We start from the raw sequence: 16,186 nt of genomic DNA, 5'->3' as shown, positions 1-16,186 counted from the left end.
TCCAAGTACATGTGCTAATCCTTCCTATTTGTGGGTTACACTTACGCTATCACTTCTGCTTCTCTTCCAAAAGACTCAGCAGTTTTCTGTGTGTTTGTGTGTGGTTGCAGAGGACCCAGCAGACTGAGTCATTAAAGAGTGCTTAAAAATAAATAAATAAATAAAAAAGAGTACTTCAAGGGTGGGCAGTGCTGACAATCAGATCTAAGAAGACCCATGTCTCTTTCTCTAGATGAGTAATTCCCAAGGAATTATAACTCTGAGAGGTCCCCAAGTGCTAAGGAAGTTTGAATTTAAAAAGGTCTAAGCTTAATTAAAAAGCTCCTTTACAGTTGTCTTTGTGACAGTTGTTGATGCTAGGTAAAACTAGAGGAAGTTATAAAGGGTGATGGGCAGTACCATTGTCAGGAATTGCAGATGGGTGAATCCCACATTTGCTTCTCTAGGGGTTTTCCCATTTTTTTTAATTAAAAAAAAAATTTTTTAACAGTGTTCCTTACTGAAATGAAACCAGGTCAGACTGGAATATCTGAGGCAACTTTGAAATACATAAGTGTACCAAAGTCTGTCCGGGAAGTCTGTGTGGAAAGTGGTGCAGTAACACCCACTTTTCCTGATCAAATATACAAGTGACAAGCTTTCATAACACTCTGAGGGACTTAAATCAGGAGCTAGATGTCCAATTCACCCTGCTTGACTGGCTGTTTGGTAGGAATGGTAGATTAATCCAGGTCTTTGAATAAAGTGAGGGGACCCAAATGAGTCTTTGTATTGACATTATTTGTCATGTGTAATAACCACGAGAAACAGTTTCTCAGAAACTTTTACATGCTACTAGATAAACATACTAAACGCTAGCTGTTAAACTGTTTTTCAAGGGAGGCTATTTCAAAATGAAATCTTAACTTGGTATTTGGTGATAATTTTACAGTTCTAAAGCCTAATCAATTCAAAATTGGTCCCGTATTAAGCATGTAAGTACCTATACAGAGTATGCCTGATTTTTAGGCAAATGATTTTTTTTTAAAGATTTTATTTATTTATTCATGAGAGAGACAGACACACAGAGAGAGAAAGAGAGAGGCAGAAACACAGGCAGAGGGAGAAGCAGGCTCCATGCAGGGAACCTGACGTGGGACTCGATCCCGGGTCTCCAGGATCAGGCCCTGAGCTGAAAGCGGCACTAAACCAGTGAGCCACCTGGGCTGCCCAGGCAAATGACTTTCTTTCTTTCTTTTTAATTTATTTATTCATGAGAGACACAGAGGGACAGAGAGGCAGAGACACAGGCAGAGGGAGAAGCAGGCTCCACGCAGGGAGCCCGATGTGGGACTCCAAGAGCGTGCCGTGGGCAGAAGACAGGTGCCAAACCACCGAGCCACCCAGGGAACCCCCGCAAATGACTTTCTATTGCTAACATACAGCTTTGCTTCTGGAGACTGCTGTGAGGGTTTAAGTCACTATTATGTATGCAGGCCTTGTGACTCTTACGCCTAACAATGTGAATACCATATTAACATTTTTGCTTGTACCGATATTAAACTTTTTCACCTTAAAAAATGCAAATTTAACTCAAAGACTGCAAGATCAAGTTTTACTTTGCTTTACAAAAACAAAAATGCCAAAATAATAAAAATTAAAATTTAAAAAATGCCTCCATAAACAAAGCCCATTTTGTAATCAGAACCCATTTTTTTTTTCCTGCATAAGGCAGCGTAGAAGAATGGTCAGTTATACACACAAGGATTCCAGGAAGCTAAGCCAAAAGAATTTGTCATTTAAGTAAGGTAGGTCATGAAAAATTTTAAATGAAGGAAAAAGTACCAAATCAAGAGACTCCTAAAGGATCATCTTCTTTCTTGGGGTCGCACTGCTTGACTTAATAAAATTTGCCAAAATAAAAAAAAAAATCTAAATAACTTACTTAAAGGTTTTAAAAAGTGATTTCCCCTTGTAAACACAAGGATCAAACAAAGTCTCTTTTCAACTTTTTTGTTGAAAATACCCTTATTCTATTATCCTAAATGTATTATTTACGACCTGAGTGCATTATTAATTACACTCCGGTGACCTTTGCTGTATGGACTCTACAGATAGGAGGCGACTGTCAAGAATCTATACTTACTCCAAGACCAGTTTTGGACTTAAGTTGCTTCTAATTAATGAGGTCTCCGTTTTGTTGTGATGAAGCTCCCCATTCCCGTCTCAACCCACCCCACAGATAAAAGGAGATCTCCGCTAACTTGAAAAACAGTCTGCAAAGTTCCTGAACCCGTTTTCATTGAACTGCTTTTTCCTGGCTACTTGTATCTCGTAAAACCTAAATCCTAGAATCAAAAAAAAAAAAACAAAACAAACAAACAAACAAAAAAAGGCAGCAGCAACAGCAGCCACTGACCACGTGGACAAAGGAAATTTAGTTTTTACGCAAAAAAATGCAACCACGTAGAATTACGCAAGTGGATGGTCTGCACTTCTGTGAAGTCATCCGACGTCGCTTCCCGTCTTATGGTGGAAGTTACCAAACCATTTCCCAAGATGTAACGATTGCGGAGGATGACGAGGTGGATGCCTTGCACCGCGTCAGCCCTCGGCCCGCGGCCGCCGCCCTCGCCGCGCTCCTGGATGCGGGGGGGCCCGGTCCTGGCGCGACCCGAGCGGCCCGAGGTCAGCCCCCGCCAGAGCCGCAGCGTCCCCGGGCCCGGCCGGGAGCTCGAGCGCGCAGGTGCGGGGAAGCGGAGCGGGCCGAGGCGCGCGGACCCGGGGAGGCCGGCAGGGGCGGGCGGCGGGCGGCGGGCGGCGGGCGGGCCGACCCCAGCGCAGCCGGAGACAAAGGTGAGCCGCCGCGCCTCGGGGATGCGGAGCCCCTGGCAGGGACGCTCCTCGCCCGAGCCGCGTGGCCTGACCCGGGGGGCGGGAAAGCGAGCCAGGGTCGGCCGGGAAGGGGGCAGCCGGGGCGGGGCGGGGCCGGGCCGGGAATCCCCCTCCCCGCCGTGCCGGGAAGCCAGGCCGAGGCCGGGCCCGCAGCCCCCGGCTTCCCGCAGCCAGCGCGCGTGCCCCACGGCCGCCCCGCCCCCCGCCCCCGCCCCCGCGCGCCGCGCACGCGCGGCCCCGCCCCGCCCCGCCCCGCCCCCCGCGTCCCCTCCGCGGCGACGGCGACGGTGACGGCGACGGCGACGGCGACGGCGCGGGGGGCGGGGAGCCGAGGCGAGCGGTCGGCCGGAGTCCCCGGCGCTGCAGCGCGAGAGCCGCGGGCGCCGCCAGCCCCCCGCCGCGTCACGGCTCACGGCGCGCGGCCCGCCCTCCCGCGGCCCCTCCTCCCCGCCGCGCTGCCACCTCCCCTGCCCCCGCCCCTCCGGCCGAGCGGTGACTTAAGCAACGGAGCGCGCCGAAGCCCATTTTTCCCCTTCGTCGCCGCCGCGCCGGGCAGCTCGCGGCGCGTGGCCCGCGCAGTCCCGCCCGAGATGAACGCTGCGGCGGACGCCGAGTTCAACATCCTCCTGGCCACCGACTCCTACAAGGTAGAGGCGCGGGGCGGGGGCGCGCGGGGCGGGGGCGGGGGCGGGGGCGGGGGCCGCGTCGGGACGGGCGCGGGGCGCGGGGCGCGGGGCAGGTGAGGCTGGCGCCGCAGTGGGGAGGATGGAGAGATGGACGGCGGGAGGCGGGGCCGCGGGGCGCGGGGCTGCGGGCCGGGAGGCCGGGGCGCGGGGCGCGGGGCCGAGCGCACGCCTCGCCCGGCAGCGCGGCCTCCTGGCCTCGGGCCGGCCTGGGCCGCGGCTGCGGGCGGAGCGGGTCGCTTAGGTAACGGCCCCGGGACTGGCCCGGCCGCCGAGGAGCGGGTCCCCCCCGCCCCCCGCCCGTCGCCGGGCAGGTACGCGCTCCCCGAGGAGGCGGCGGCGGCGGGGAGGACGCTGCCCTGCCCGCCCTGCCCGCCCTGGGCGCCCGCGCCCGCTGCCCCGACCCGCCGCGCCGGCTGCGTTTCCAGCTCCTCGGCCCCCGGTGGTCACGCGGACTCCGCATCCCCTGTGGCAAAGCCCGGCCGGCTGCCCTCGTCCCCGTCGGGGCCGCTGCGGGATCCCTGGGAGAAGGAAAACGAAACACGAGTTAGATGAGTTGCAGCCTTCACCTTGGAGAACTCCACGGAGCTGTGGGGCAGGCGGCACACGCCTCTCCGACACTTAACTATTGCCGCCCCCATTCGTTTTTGTTTGAAACTCAACACAAACGAGTCAAGGAAAGCATGATTAAGAGGAAAATCTGGCAAATGTCCTTTCCCCTAGTTTCCAGATTACATGCAGTAAACTGAACTACACTTTGCTAAGCTTTGTTGGCCCACACACTCAAAAGATGAAATGTCAGACCAGACACCCTATACCTGGACAAAATGAAATTTGGTGCTTACCTAACGACACGGTGATCTGGAGTGGGAAGGAACGCATAATGCTCTCACATCTTTGGTTCTTGTTGTGATTATTTTTTTTTTTTTCCTTTTTGGTTTCGTTCCTTAAATACTTGGCGGAAGTGTTTCGGAGAATCCCGTGTTCCTTAAGTTGCTGTTTTTCTTCCCAGTCGCATAAAATTCTATTTGTGATCATTTAGACGGATACTTAGGTAAAATAGAGCCAAGTTTCGTTATCATGTAGTATTTAGAAATGGGTTTTTCAAAGTGGAAATCCGCACCATTCATTGCAAGATCAGAGTATTATCAAGTCTAGTTTACTTGGCCTTAAAACTTTGTCTTGTCTTAGTTCCTAGTGTTCTGAGTGTCTTCAGTAGTGATTTTAGAATGATCTCATTGATAATTTTTTCATGACTGAACTTTTTTTCCTGGCTTTATAAATCTTTAAAATGATTTCCAGAAGTTTTCATAATGTAGCAATTAATGATTTCATTGGAAATGGAAAATGTAAACCGATTCATTGGACTAACTTTTAAAAAACAAAACAAGTACAAATTCCTTTAGTTTGTAGCTCCTGTAGCAGTTATACATGAGGAGTGTAAAATTCCCTTAACATCAGTTTTCTGGGATGCTTTTATTTTTTATTTTTTTAATTTTTTTAATAGATTTATTTTTTATTGGTGTTCAATTTGCCAACATACAGCATAACACCCAGTGCTCATCTCAAGTGCCCCCCTCAGTGCCCGTCACCCAGTCACCCCCACCCCCCGCCCACCTCCCCTTGTTCTCCCAGAGTTAGGAGTCTCTCATGTTCTGTCTCCCTTTCTGATATCTCCCACTCATTTTTTCTCCATTCCCCTTTATTCCTTTTCACTATTTTTTATATTCCCCAAATGAATGAGACCATATAATGTTTGTCCTTCTCTGATTGACTTATTTCACTCAGCATAATACTCTGGGATGCTTTTAATTAAAAGAATGAATTACCTTAAAGTTTTCTAATCTAACAGGACATACTGAATGCACTATTAGAATTTGCATCTATTTAGTAAAGTCTATTTCTGTCCATTTTCACATTAGACCAATGTATTCTCTTTCTCATATGAAACTTTTGTTCTTAATGTGGTTTTAAGTTTTTGTTTTAATTCCAGTTAGGTAAAATACAGTGTAGTATTTATTTCAGGAGCACAATATACTGAGTCAGCACTTGTATACCATCACCCCGTGCTCATTGGGACAGGTACACTTTTCAATCTCCATTGCCCATTTTAACCCATCCCTCCACCTTCTTCTGCTTTGGTAACTATGTTTGTTCTCCATGATTAAGAGACTGTTTCTTGGTTTGCCTCTCTCTTTTTTTCACCTTTGCTCATTTGTTTCTTAAATCCCACATACCAGTGAAATCCTACAGTATTTGTCTTTAACTGATGTATTTCAGTTAGCATTATACTCTCTCTTGCTCCATCCATATGTCCTTGCAAATGGCAAGATTTCATTCTTTTTTCATGGCTCAATAAGCCTTTTTTGTATTTATACCACCCCTCTTTATTCATCAATCAAGGCCACTTGGGCTGCTTCCATATCTTGGCTATTGCAAATAATGCTGCTATAAACATAGGGGTGCATGTATCTCTTTGACTTAGTGTTTTTGTGTTTTGGGGGTAAGTATCCAGCAGTAAAAATTACTGGATTGTAGGGTAGTTGTATGTCTGACTTTTTGAGGAATCTCCATTCTGTTTTCCAGATTGGCTGCACCAGGTTCCATCCCCACCAACAGTGCAAGAGGGTTCCTTTTTCTCCACATCCTCGCAACACCTGTTGTTTCTTGTGTTGTTGATTTTAGCCATTTTGACAGGTGTGAGGTGATAACTCATTATAGTTTTGATTTACATTTCCCCGATGATAAGTGATGCTGAGGATCTTTTCATGTGTCTTTTGGCCATCCGTATGTCTTCGTTGGAGAACTGTCCATTCACATCTTCTGCCCATTTTTCAAATGGGTGGGTGTTGAGTTGTAAAAGTTCTTTGTATATTTTGGACACGAACCCTTCATAGGACATGTCATTTGCAAATGACATTCTCCCATTCAGTGGGCTGCCTTCTGGTTTTGTTGATTGTTCCCTTCGCTGTACAGAAGCTTTTTATTTAGATGTAGTCCCAGTAGTTTACTTTTGCTTGTTTCCCTTGCCTCAGGAGACATGCCTAGAAAGAAGTTGCATCGGCTGGTGTCAAAGTTACTGCCTGTGTTCTCTTCTAGGGTTTTTATGGTTTCACGTCTCACATTTAGGTCTTTAATCCATTTTTAATTTATTTTTGTTTGTGGTAAAGGAATGTGGTCCAGGTTCATTCTTTGCACGCAGCTGTCCAGTTTTCCTAACACCATTTGTTGAAGAGAATGTCTTATTCCCATTGTATATTCTTTCCTACTTTGTTGAAGATTAATTGACCATGTAGTTACGGGTTTATTTCTGGGCTTTCTATTCTGTTCCATTGATCTATGTATCTGTTTCTGTACCAGTACAATACTGTTTTGATTAGTACAGTTTTGTAATATATCTTGCACTCCAGAGTTGTGATATCTCCGGCTTTTCTTTTCTTTTTAAGATTGCTTTGGCTATTCAGGTGGGTCTGGGGGTCTTTTGAGGTTCTATACAAATTTTATGATTGATTGTTCTGCTTCTGTGAAAAATGCTGTTGGTAAAAAAAAAAAAAAAAATGCTGTTGGTATTTTGAGAGTGATTGCATTAACTGTGTGAATTGCACTGGGTATTTTAGACATTTCAAAAATATTTGTTCTTCTAGTCCATGAGTATGGAATGTCTTTGCATTTCTTTGTGTCATCTTCAGTTTCTTTCATCAGTGTTTTATAGTTTTCAGAATACAGGTCTTTACCTCTTCGGTTAGATTTATTCCTAGATAGATATCTTACTATTTTTGGTGCAAATGTAAATGAGATTGTTTCCTTAATTTCTCTTGCTGCTGCTTGAGTATTGGTGTATAGAAATGCAAGATTTCCATACATTGATTTTTGTATCCTGTGACTTCACTTAATTCATTTATCAGTCTGGCAGTATTTTGGTGGAGTCTTTTGGATTTTCTATATATGGTGTCATATCATCTGCAAGAAGTGAAAGTTTTACTTCTTCCTTAACACTTTGGATGCCTTTTATTCCTTCTTCTTGTCTGATTGCTGTGTTTGTCTGATTGCTAGTACTATGTTGAGTAAGAGTGGTGAGAGTGGACATCCTTGTCTTGTTCCTCATCTTAGGAACTGAGAACTTTTCCCCATTGAGGATGATGTTCGCTGTGGGTTTTTCATATGTGGCTTTTATTATGTTGAGCTGTGTTCCCTCTACACCTACTTCGTTGAGGGTTTTTATGAATGCATGTTGTTCTTTGTCAAATGCTTTTTCTTACCTTTCTCTGATTGATGTGATATATCACATTGATTGATTTGCAAATATTCAACCACCCTTGCAACCCAGGAATAATCTTTCTAATGTATTCTTGGATTCAGTTTGCTAGTATTTTGTTGACGATTTTTCTAACGATGTTCAGCAGAGATATTGGCATGTGGTTCTCTTTTTTAGTGGTGTCTTTATCTGGTTTTGCTGGCCTCATAGGATGGATTTGGAAGTTTTTCTCCCTTTTCTATTTCTTGGAATAGTTTGAGAAGAATAAATATTAGCTCTTCATTAATTAGTAGAATTTTCCTGGGAAGCTGTCTGGTCTTGGACTTTTGTTTCTTGGGAGTTTTTTTGATTACTGAATCAGTATCTTTGCTGGTAATCATCTGTTCTAATTTTCCATTTCTTCTTGCTTCAGTTTTATAGTTTATATGTTTCTAGGAATTTAGCTGTTTCTTCTAGGTTGTCCGGTTTGTTAGCATATAGTTTTTTGTAGTATTCTCTTATAATTGTATTTTTGTGATGTTGCTTATTATTTCTTCTCCCTCATTTGTGATTTTATTTGAATCCTTTTTCTTTTTTCTTGAGTCTTACTAGATGTTTGTCAATTTTATTGAATATTTCAAAGAACCAACTCCTTGTTTTATTGCTGTGTTCCGTTGTTTTTTAAGTTTCTGTATCATATACTTCTGCTGTAATCTTTATTACTCCTTTTTTCTACTGGTTTTAGGTTTTGTTCTTTTTCTAGCTCCTTTAAGATGTTTATTTGAGATTTTTCTTGCTTTTGGAGATAGTCTTGTATTGTTATAAAGCAGTTTTAAAACTGTTTCTGTTGCATCCCAAAGGTTTTGAACCATTGTGTTTTCATTTGTTTCCATGTACTTTTTAATTTATTTTTTTATGTCCTGGTTGATCCATTCATTGTTGAGTAGCATGTTATTTAACTTCCATGTATTTGTCATCGTGCCAGATATTTTCTTGTGGTTGTCTGCTAGTTTCATAGTGTTTTGGTCAGAAAAGATGTATGCTGTGACTTCAATCTTCTTAAATTTGTTGAGGCTTGTTTTGTGGCCTAATATGTAATCTATTCTGGAAAATGTTCTGTGTGCACTTGAAAAGAATGTGTATTCTGCTGACTTAGGATGGAATGTTATGAATTTATCTGTTAAATCCATCTGTTATTCAAAGCCATTGTTTCTTTATTGCTTTTCTTTTTAGATGATCAGTACCCTGATGTACGTGGGTGTTAAAGTCCCCTATTATTGTATTATTATCCATTAGTTCCTTTATATTTGTTATTAACTTTTATGTATTTGATGCTCTTATGTTGGGTGCATAAATACTTAGAATTGTTATATCTTCTTGTTGGATTGTCCCCTTTATTATTATATAGTGTTCTTCTTTGTCTCTTGTTACAGTCTTTGTTTTAAAGTCTAACTTGCCCAATAAAAGTATTGCTACTCTGACTTTCTTTTGACCTCTATTTGCATGATAGATGTTTCTCCCCCTCATTTTCAGTCTGCAGGTGTCTTTAGGTTTAAAAGGAGTCTCTTGTAGGCAGGATATGGATGGATCTTGTTTTTTTTATCCCTCATGAATTTTGATTGGAGTGCTTAGCCCATTTACATTCAAAGCAGTTATTGGTAGATATGTATTTATTGCCATTTTATTTATTTTATTCATTTTATTTATTTAATTTTTTTGGTGGTTTCTGATGATTTTCTCTGATCCATTCCTGTTTTTCTCTCTTCTGTGGTGTGCTGGTTTTCTTTAGTGATGTATTTGGATTTGTTTGTCTTTATTTGCATATTAATGGCTTTATATTTGTGTTTACCATTAGGTTTGTATATAATCTCTTTGGCATTTAGCAGTCTATATTACATTGATGGTCATTTAAGTTTGAGCCGGTTCTTTATTCCTTTTCTCACTATATTTTAAGTATATGTTGTCATATTTTACATCCTTTTGTGAGTTTCTTGACTTATTTTTTTACAGATCTATTCATTTTCAGAGTTTTTGTATTTTCCTACTCTTATACTGTCACTTTTGGTCTCTGTGTTCCACTCAGAGATTTCCCCTTTAAAATTATATATATATTTGTTTCAGGGCTGGTTTAGTGAATGAACTCCCTTAGTCTTTGGGAAACTCTTAGTCTCTCCTTCTATTCTGAATGATAGCCTTGCTGGATAGCATATTCTTGGCTGCAGATTTTTCCCACTCACGCACTTTGAATATACCATGCTCTTCTGCCTTGAAAAGTTTCTGCTGAATGATCCACTGATAGCCTGATGGAGTTTCCCTTTGTATGTGACTATATTCCTTTGCCTGCTGCTTTTAAAATTTTTTCTTTATCACTGTATTTTGCCAGTTTAATTACTTTATGTCTTGCTGTGGATATGATTTTTTTATTTTGGTGGTGTGTGTGTGTGGGTGGGTTCTCTGTGTCTCTTGGATCTGGATGTCTATTTCCTTCCCCAAGTTGAGGGAAGTTCTCAGATATTATTTCTTCAAATAAATTTTTTCCCCCTTTTTTCTGTCTTTTTCTTCTGGGACTCCTAGACTATGAATATTAATACATTTGATGGTGTCACTGAGTTCCCTATACATATTCTCATTTTTCATGATTATTATTTCTCTCTTGTTCTTGACTACTTTTTCCATTACTGTCTTCTAGGTCATTAATTTGTTTCTCTGCTGCTTCCAGCCTACTGTTCATTCCATCAAGCTTATTTCTTATTTTATTTATTGAGCCCTTTTTATTGGCTTTGATATTCCTTATCTCTGTGTTAATGGTCTTACTGATGCCTTTCACTCTTTTCTCAAGTTCAGTGAATAGTTTTATGGTCATTACTTTAAATTCTCTATCTGGCATGTTACATATATCTGTTTTACTTAGATCTCTGCCCGTACCCTTGTCCTGTTCTTTCATTTGGGACAAGTTCATCAGTCTTCTCATTTTGTCTTAGTCTCTGTGCATGCTTCTGTGTATTAGGAAAATCAGCTATATCTCCTATTTTGAGGGTAATGAAGAAGAGGTCATGTAGTGCTGTGCCATGTAGTGTCTCCTGTTTCCCAGGGCCTGGCACTTCTGGGAGTATCTCCAGTGTGTGCTGCATGTGCTCAGCTGTTGTGTCCTGGCCCCTTTATCCTTCAGGCCAGTCATCTGCGGAGCCTTTCTTTGCTTGTTTTTGGCAGTGTTTGGTCCCTGGTCTGAATGTAGCACATTAACTAGGTGTGCTTGTGGAATGAAGTTTGTCACCACCACCACTGGAACCGAGGCCCTGCAAATATCCCGCCTCCAGAGGCACTGTGTGAGCAAGGATTTGGGCCAGACTTCTGGGTGAGGGAGCCCACAGTGCTAAGACTGAGGCAAACATGACTGGGAGGGGCAGTTCTATCCAAGCACAGGGCAGAGAGGCTTGGTGTAAGCAAGTTAGGTAAGGAGTGTGGATGCTGCACTGGTTCCCATAAGTGGCCCTGTGCTTATGCTGAGGGGCAGGGAAGGGAAATGGCTCCTGCCAGTTCCTTTGTTCCTTGAGGGGTCTCTCCATGAGTGCTGCCCCTCTGGGACATTGGCCTAGATGAGCAGGTAACATCCCCACTGTGTGCCCCCCAGGTGCTCTTCAGATCACTGTTTCCACACTATGTTCATGGGCTTCTCTCCAAGAGCAGTTCAGTGCCCTCTGGGCTTTAACCCAGCCAAGCCTGCTGACCTTCAAAACTTGGGTCTTTGGGATCCCTGGGTGGCGCAGCGGTTTAGCGCCTGCCTTTGGCCCAGGGCGCGATCCTGGAGACCCGGGATCGAATCCCACGTCAGGCTCCCAGTGCATGGAGCCTGCTTCTCCCTCTGCCTGTGTCTCTGCCTCTCTCTCTCTCTCTCACTATGTGCTTATCATAAATAAATAAAATTAAAAAAAAAAAAAAACTTGGGTGTTTAACCCAACTGGTTGTAAGAACTCATGAAATTCAGCTCCTCTCTTTCCAGTTGTTATGGGGATTCATATTCTGGTGTGCTCTCCTTTGTTTTAGTCTGTCTCTAGCACTTTTCTCTTCCACTGCAGTGGCCACCATCCATTTCTCCCAAACCTCATCTCTGTACTTCTACCTTCTTCTGTGTTGAGTCTTCTCTACCTTTAGTTGTGGGTTTGTACTACCAGTTCATAGATCAGTTTCTAGGGTATTTAGGATGATTTGATAGTTACCTAGTTGTGGGATGAGGCAAGTCTTGTGTTCTCCTACTCTGCTACCATCTTCCAAGTGTGTATAGTATGAAACCTTTTAAGATTTTCATCTTGGGGTGCCTGGGTGGCTCAGCTAGTTAAGCATCTGCTTCGACAGAGGTCATGTTTTGGAGGTCCTGGGTTTGGGCCTTTTGTTGGGCTCCCTGCTCAGTGGTGAGCTCACTTCTCCCGCTTTATCTATCCCTCCCTCCAGCTCGTGCTCGCTCTCTTTCAATCTCTCAAAAGATAAAATATTTTTTAAAGATTTAAACCATAGTATGATTTTTTAATTTTTCCCCCAAAAAAATCTCTCAAGAGGATTCAGTCAGGTTGATGTTTTATACCAATCCTTTACAACAGTACACTAAAGTAGATGGTGTATTCTACACTGACGTTTTTAAGTTTTGTTTACCCTACATATTTTGTGGTCCTATAACCTATATTCCATTCCATTTTTACCTTTTTATCTTCTTAGATGAAGAAGAGACAGAAATGATAATCTTGAGATTAGAAATAATGAAATTTTTATTTGGCAGTTACACAGGGCTATTATATTCTTATCAGTACTTACAAACTAGTGGCCAGTTAAAGTAGGTAGGGAACCTAGTGGTTTTAGACGTGTTGATGGAGGAGAGAATAATTGTTTTCTTCTTTCTAAAACTGAAGAAAAAATGGTTGGTTGTCTAAAGACTACAGAAAGATTTTTTGCAAGTAGTAAGGTAGTGTCCAAGCACATAACAATGTGGTTATTTTATCTTTACTTGTATCCTCTCTGGAGGGTTCAAGACAATTTGGACCAAAGGAGGAGCATTGAAAATATATATTCGTTTCTGTAATTTCATTATGTATTCTACGTAATAAGGAACTGAGAAATACGTAAATGTGATTGTTTCTCCATTTTAATCCTGGGCTTTTGTTTAAGCATTTTCAAAATGGCATAAAGGAAAAGTATCTACTGGGTTGTATTTATGTTGTGCTAACCCAGCAAGGGAAAGTTGCATTGGGCTGCTTTAGGCACTGCAGTATTTAAAAAGCATTTGGAACTTTTCATAAGGGGACAGGTCAGATTTTTGTTTGTTTGTTTTTTCTCACCTATCTCTGGAGTAGCCATTGATTAGTTTAGAAATAACTCACCCGTTAAAAGTGCATTTCCATTCTTTGTTCCTTTCCCTTACTTTTATGTAGATAATGTTAGTAACAAACTAAAGCAGAGAAGAGTTTCATTTATGAACATCTTACCTAGTAGCAGATTAAAATGGAAGATGTTATCAACTAAGTTGAAAAATATATATAGTGTACAATACTCATCTCTAAGCAATTTACACATTACACACTGTTAATGAAAAGTGTGTTAAAGCACATCAGCCATTGTTACAAATTGTGCTATCCAGTGTGGGTTGCTTCTCAAAAGGTCATTTGTAAACTGGTTATCTAGAACTCAGCCCATTTTCATTAATTCATTTAATAAAAATTGGAGATCTCCTAGGTATTATAAAAGACAAAGATACCTCTTAAAATCCAGGATGGGTGAAAGTTGTCTTTGGAGAAGTAACAGAAGATTGTATAATTCATGTATGATGATGATGGGCACCCAGTAGCTTTTCTAAAAAAGATTTTGCAGCCTCATTAATGAGAAATTGACAGACTTTAAATATTTGGGCTTTTTAGAAAAAAGAGTTGGAGTCAGACCTCATTGGCAAGTTAGTCCTGTGGAACTTTCTCTGAGGTGTCTTTGAGCTGTTCCTGTTTTCATAATTGCTTCTCTTTCATTCTGAACAGTCACAGTGACTCTCATGGCAGCCTGAGCCTTGTGAGGAGTGGCGTACTGTTGCAGTTCATATGTTAGAAATTACCTGTACATTCATACAGTGCTATTTTTCAGTGAGTTTTATATTAAAAGTTACAGGAAAAGATAAAGCAACAGAAATAAAATCCTGTATGTAAATCACAAATGCACTTCATAGGAAGAATAACTTAGGTCAGTTGTAATTGAATAATATTTTGCAAAAGAAAGATACCAGAAGCTGGTGTGGACTTTGTCAGTTGACTACATCTTTTTCAAAATTGTGGCAAAAAAGTAAAATTGAGGGTGGGGCAAGATGGCAGAAGAGTAGGAGTCCTCAACTTACCTGGTCCCACCAACTTACATAGTTAACTTTCAAAACATCCTGAACACCTATGAATTCAACCTGAGATTTAAAGAGAGAACAGCCAGAATGCTACAGAAAGAAAAGTTTTCACTTCTAACAAGAATCATCTAGGGTGAAATTTACTTAGGTCGTGTTTAAGTTTTCACTTCTAACAAGAATCATCTAGGGTGAAATTTACTTAGGTCGTGGTTGATATTTTTGACTCAGCCCACTCATACAGCCACTCTGCACTGAACAAACTGACTAGAAAGAAGAACTCACCACAAAAGAAAGAATCAGAAACCGTACTGTCTGCCACAGAGTTACAGAATTTGGATTACAATTTGATGTCAGAAAGCCAACTCAGAAGTACAATTATAAAGCTACTGGTGGCTCTGGAAAAAAGCATAAAGGACTCTAGAGACTTCATTACTGCAGAATTTAGATCTAATCAGGCCAAAATTAAAAATAAATGAGATGCAATCCAAACTGGATGTCCTAAAGGCTAGGGTTAATGAGGTGTAAAAAAGAGTGAGTGACATAGAAGACAACTTAATGGTAAGGACAGAAACTGAGGAAAAAAGAGAAAAACAAAATTAAGAGACCATGAGGAAAGCCTTAGGGAAATAAATGATAGCCTGAGAAGGAAAAATCTACATATAATTGGGGTTCCAGAAGACGCCAAGAGGGAGAATGGGCCAGAAAGTATATTTGAACAAATCATAGCTAAGAACTTCCCTAATTTGGGGACAGAAGCAGGCATTCAGATCCAGGAGAGGTCCCCGCCAAAATCAATAAAAACCCTTCAACACCTCAACATTTAACAGCGAAACTTGCAAATTCCAAAGATAAAGAGAAAATCCTTAAAACAGTGAGAGACAAGAGATTCTCAACTTATATGGAGAGAAATATCAGATTCACAGCAGGCCTCTCCACAGAGATCTGGCAGGCCAGAAAGGGCTGGCGTGGTATATTCAGTGTCCTAAATAAGAAGAACATGCAGACAAGAATACTCTATCCAGCAAGGCTCTCTTCAGAATAGAAGGAGAGATAAAGAGCTTCCAAGATAGGCAGAAACTGAAAAAATATGAGACCATCAAACCAGCTCTGGAAGAAATATTAAGGGGGACCTGTAAAAGAAAGAGGGAGCCCAAAGGAAATAATACACAAAAACAGGGACTGAATAGGTATTATGATGATGCTAAATTCATATCTTTGAATAGTTACTCTGAACATGAATGGGCTAAATGATCACATCAAATGACGCAGGGTATTGGACTGCATAAAAAAAGCAAGACCCATCTATTTGCTGTCTATAAGAGACTCATTTTAGACGTAAGGACACCTGCAGCCTGGAAACAAAAGAGTGGAGAACCATTTACCATTCAAATGGTCCTCAAAAGAAAGCTGGGGTAGCAATCCTCATATCAGATAAAGTTTATCCCAAAGACTGTAGTAAGAGATGAAGAGGGACACTATATCATACTTAAAGGGTCTATCCAACAAAAACAATCATGAATATTTATGCCCCTAATGTGGTGTGGGAGCTGCCAGGTATATCAATCAATTAATAACCAAAGTAAAGACTTACTTATAATAATAAACCAATTGTAGGAGATTTCAACACAGCACTTTCAGCAAATGACAGATCTTCTAAGCCCAACACCAGCAAAGAAACAAGGGCCTTAAATGATGCACTGGACCAGATGGACTTCACAGATATATACAGAACTTTCCATCCAAATGCAACTGAGTACATTTTTCTCAAGTGCACATGGAACTTTCTCCAGAATAGATCACATACTGGGTCACGAATCAGGTCTCAACTGATACTAAAGGATTGGGATTGTCCCTTGCATATTTTCAGACCACAGTGCTTTGAAACTAGAACTCAGTCACAAGAAAAAAATTGGAAGAAACTCCAACACATGGAGGTTAAAGAGTATCCTGCTAAAAGATGAATGGGTCGACCAGGAAATTAGAGAAGAATTAAAAATATTCTTGGACTAATGAAAATGAAGATACAAGCAT

General features: G+C 41.9%; 1 protein-coding gene across 1 annotated transcript in view; it reads left to right on the top strand.

The window, feature by feature from the left end:
• The first annotated feature begins 3,170 nt into the window (after positions 1 to 3,170).
• Positions 3,171 to 16,186, top strand: part of NAMPT (nicotinamide phosphoribosyltransferase) — a 44,855-nt gene continuing 31,839 nt past the window's right edge. The window contains exon 1 of the mRNA XM_077864012.1: positions 3,171 to 3,521. Within this exon, the coding sequence (XP_077720138.1) occupies positions 3,465 to 3,521 (57 nt within the window). The 5' untranslated portion in view covers positions 3,171 to 3,464. The remainder of the gene's footprint in view (positions 3,522 to 16,186) is intronic.

The sequence above is a fragment of the Canis aureus genome, chromosome 21, assembly GCF_053574225.1.
Source record: "Canis aureus isolate CA01 chromosome 21, VMU_Caureus_v.1.0, whole genome shotgun sequence".
Lineage (NCBI taxonomy): Eukaryota > Metazoa > Chordata > Mammalia > Carnivora > Canidae > Canis > Canis aureus.
The sequence above is the reverse complement of the archived record's forward strand: the minus strand, read 5'-3'. Positions and strand labels throughout refer to the sequence as shown.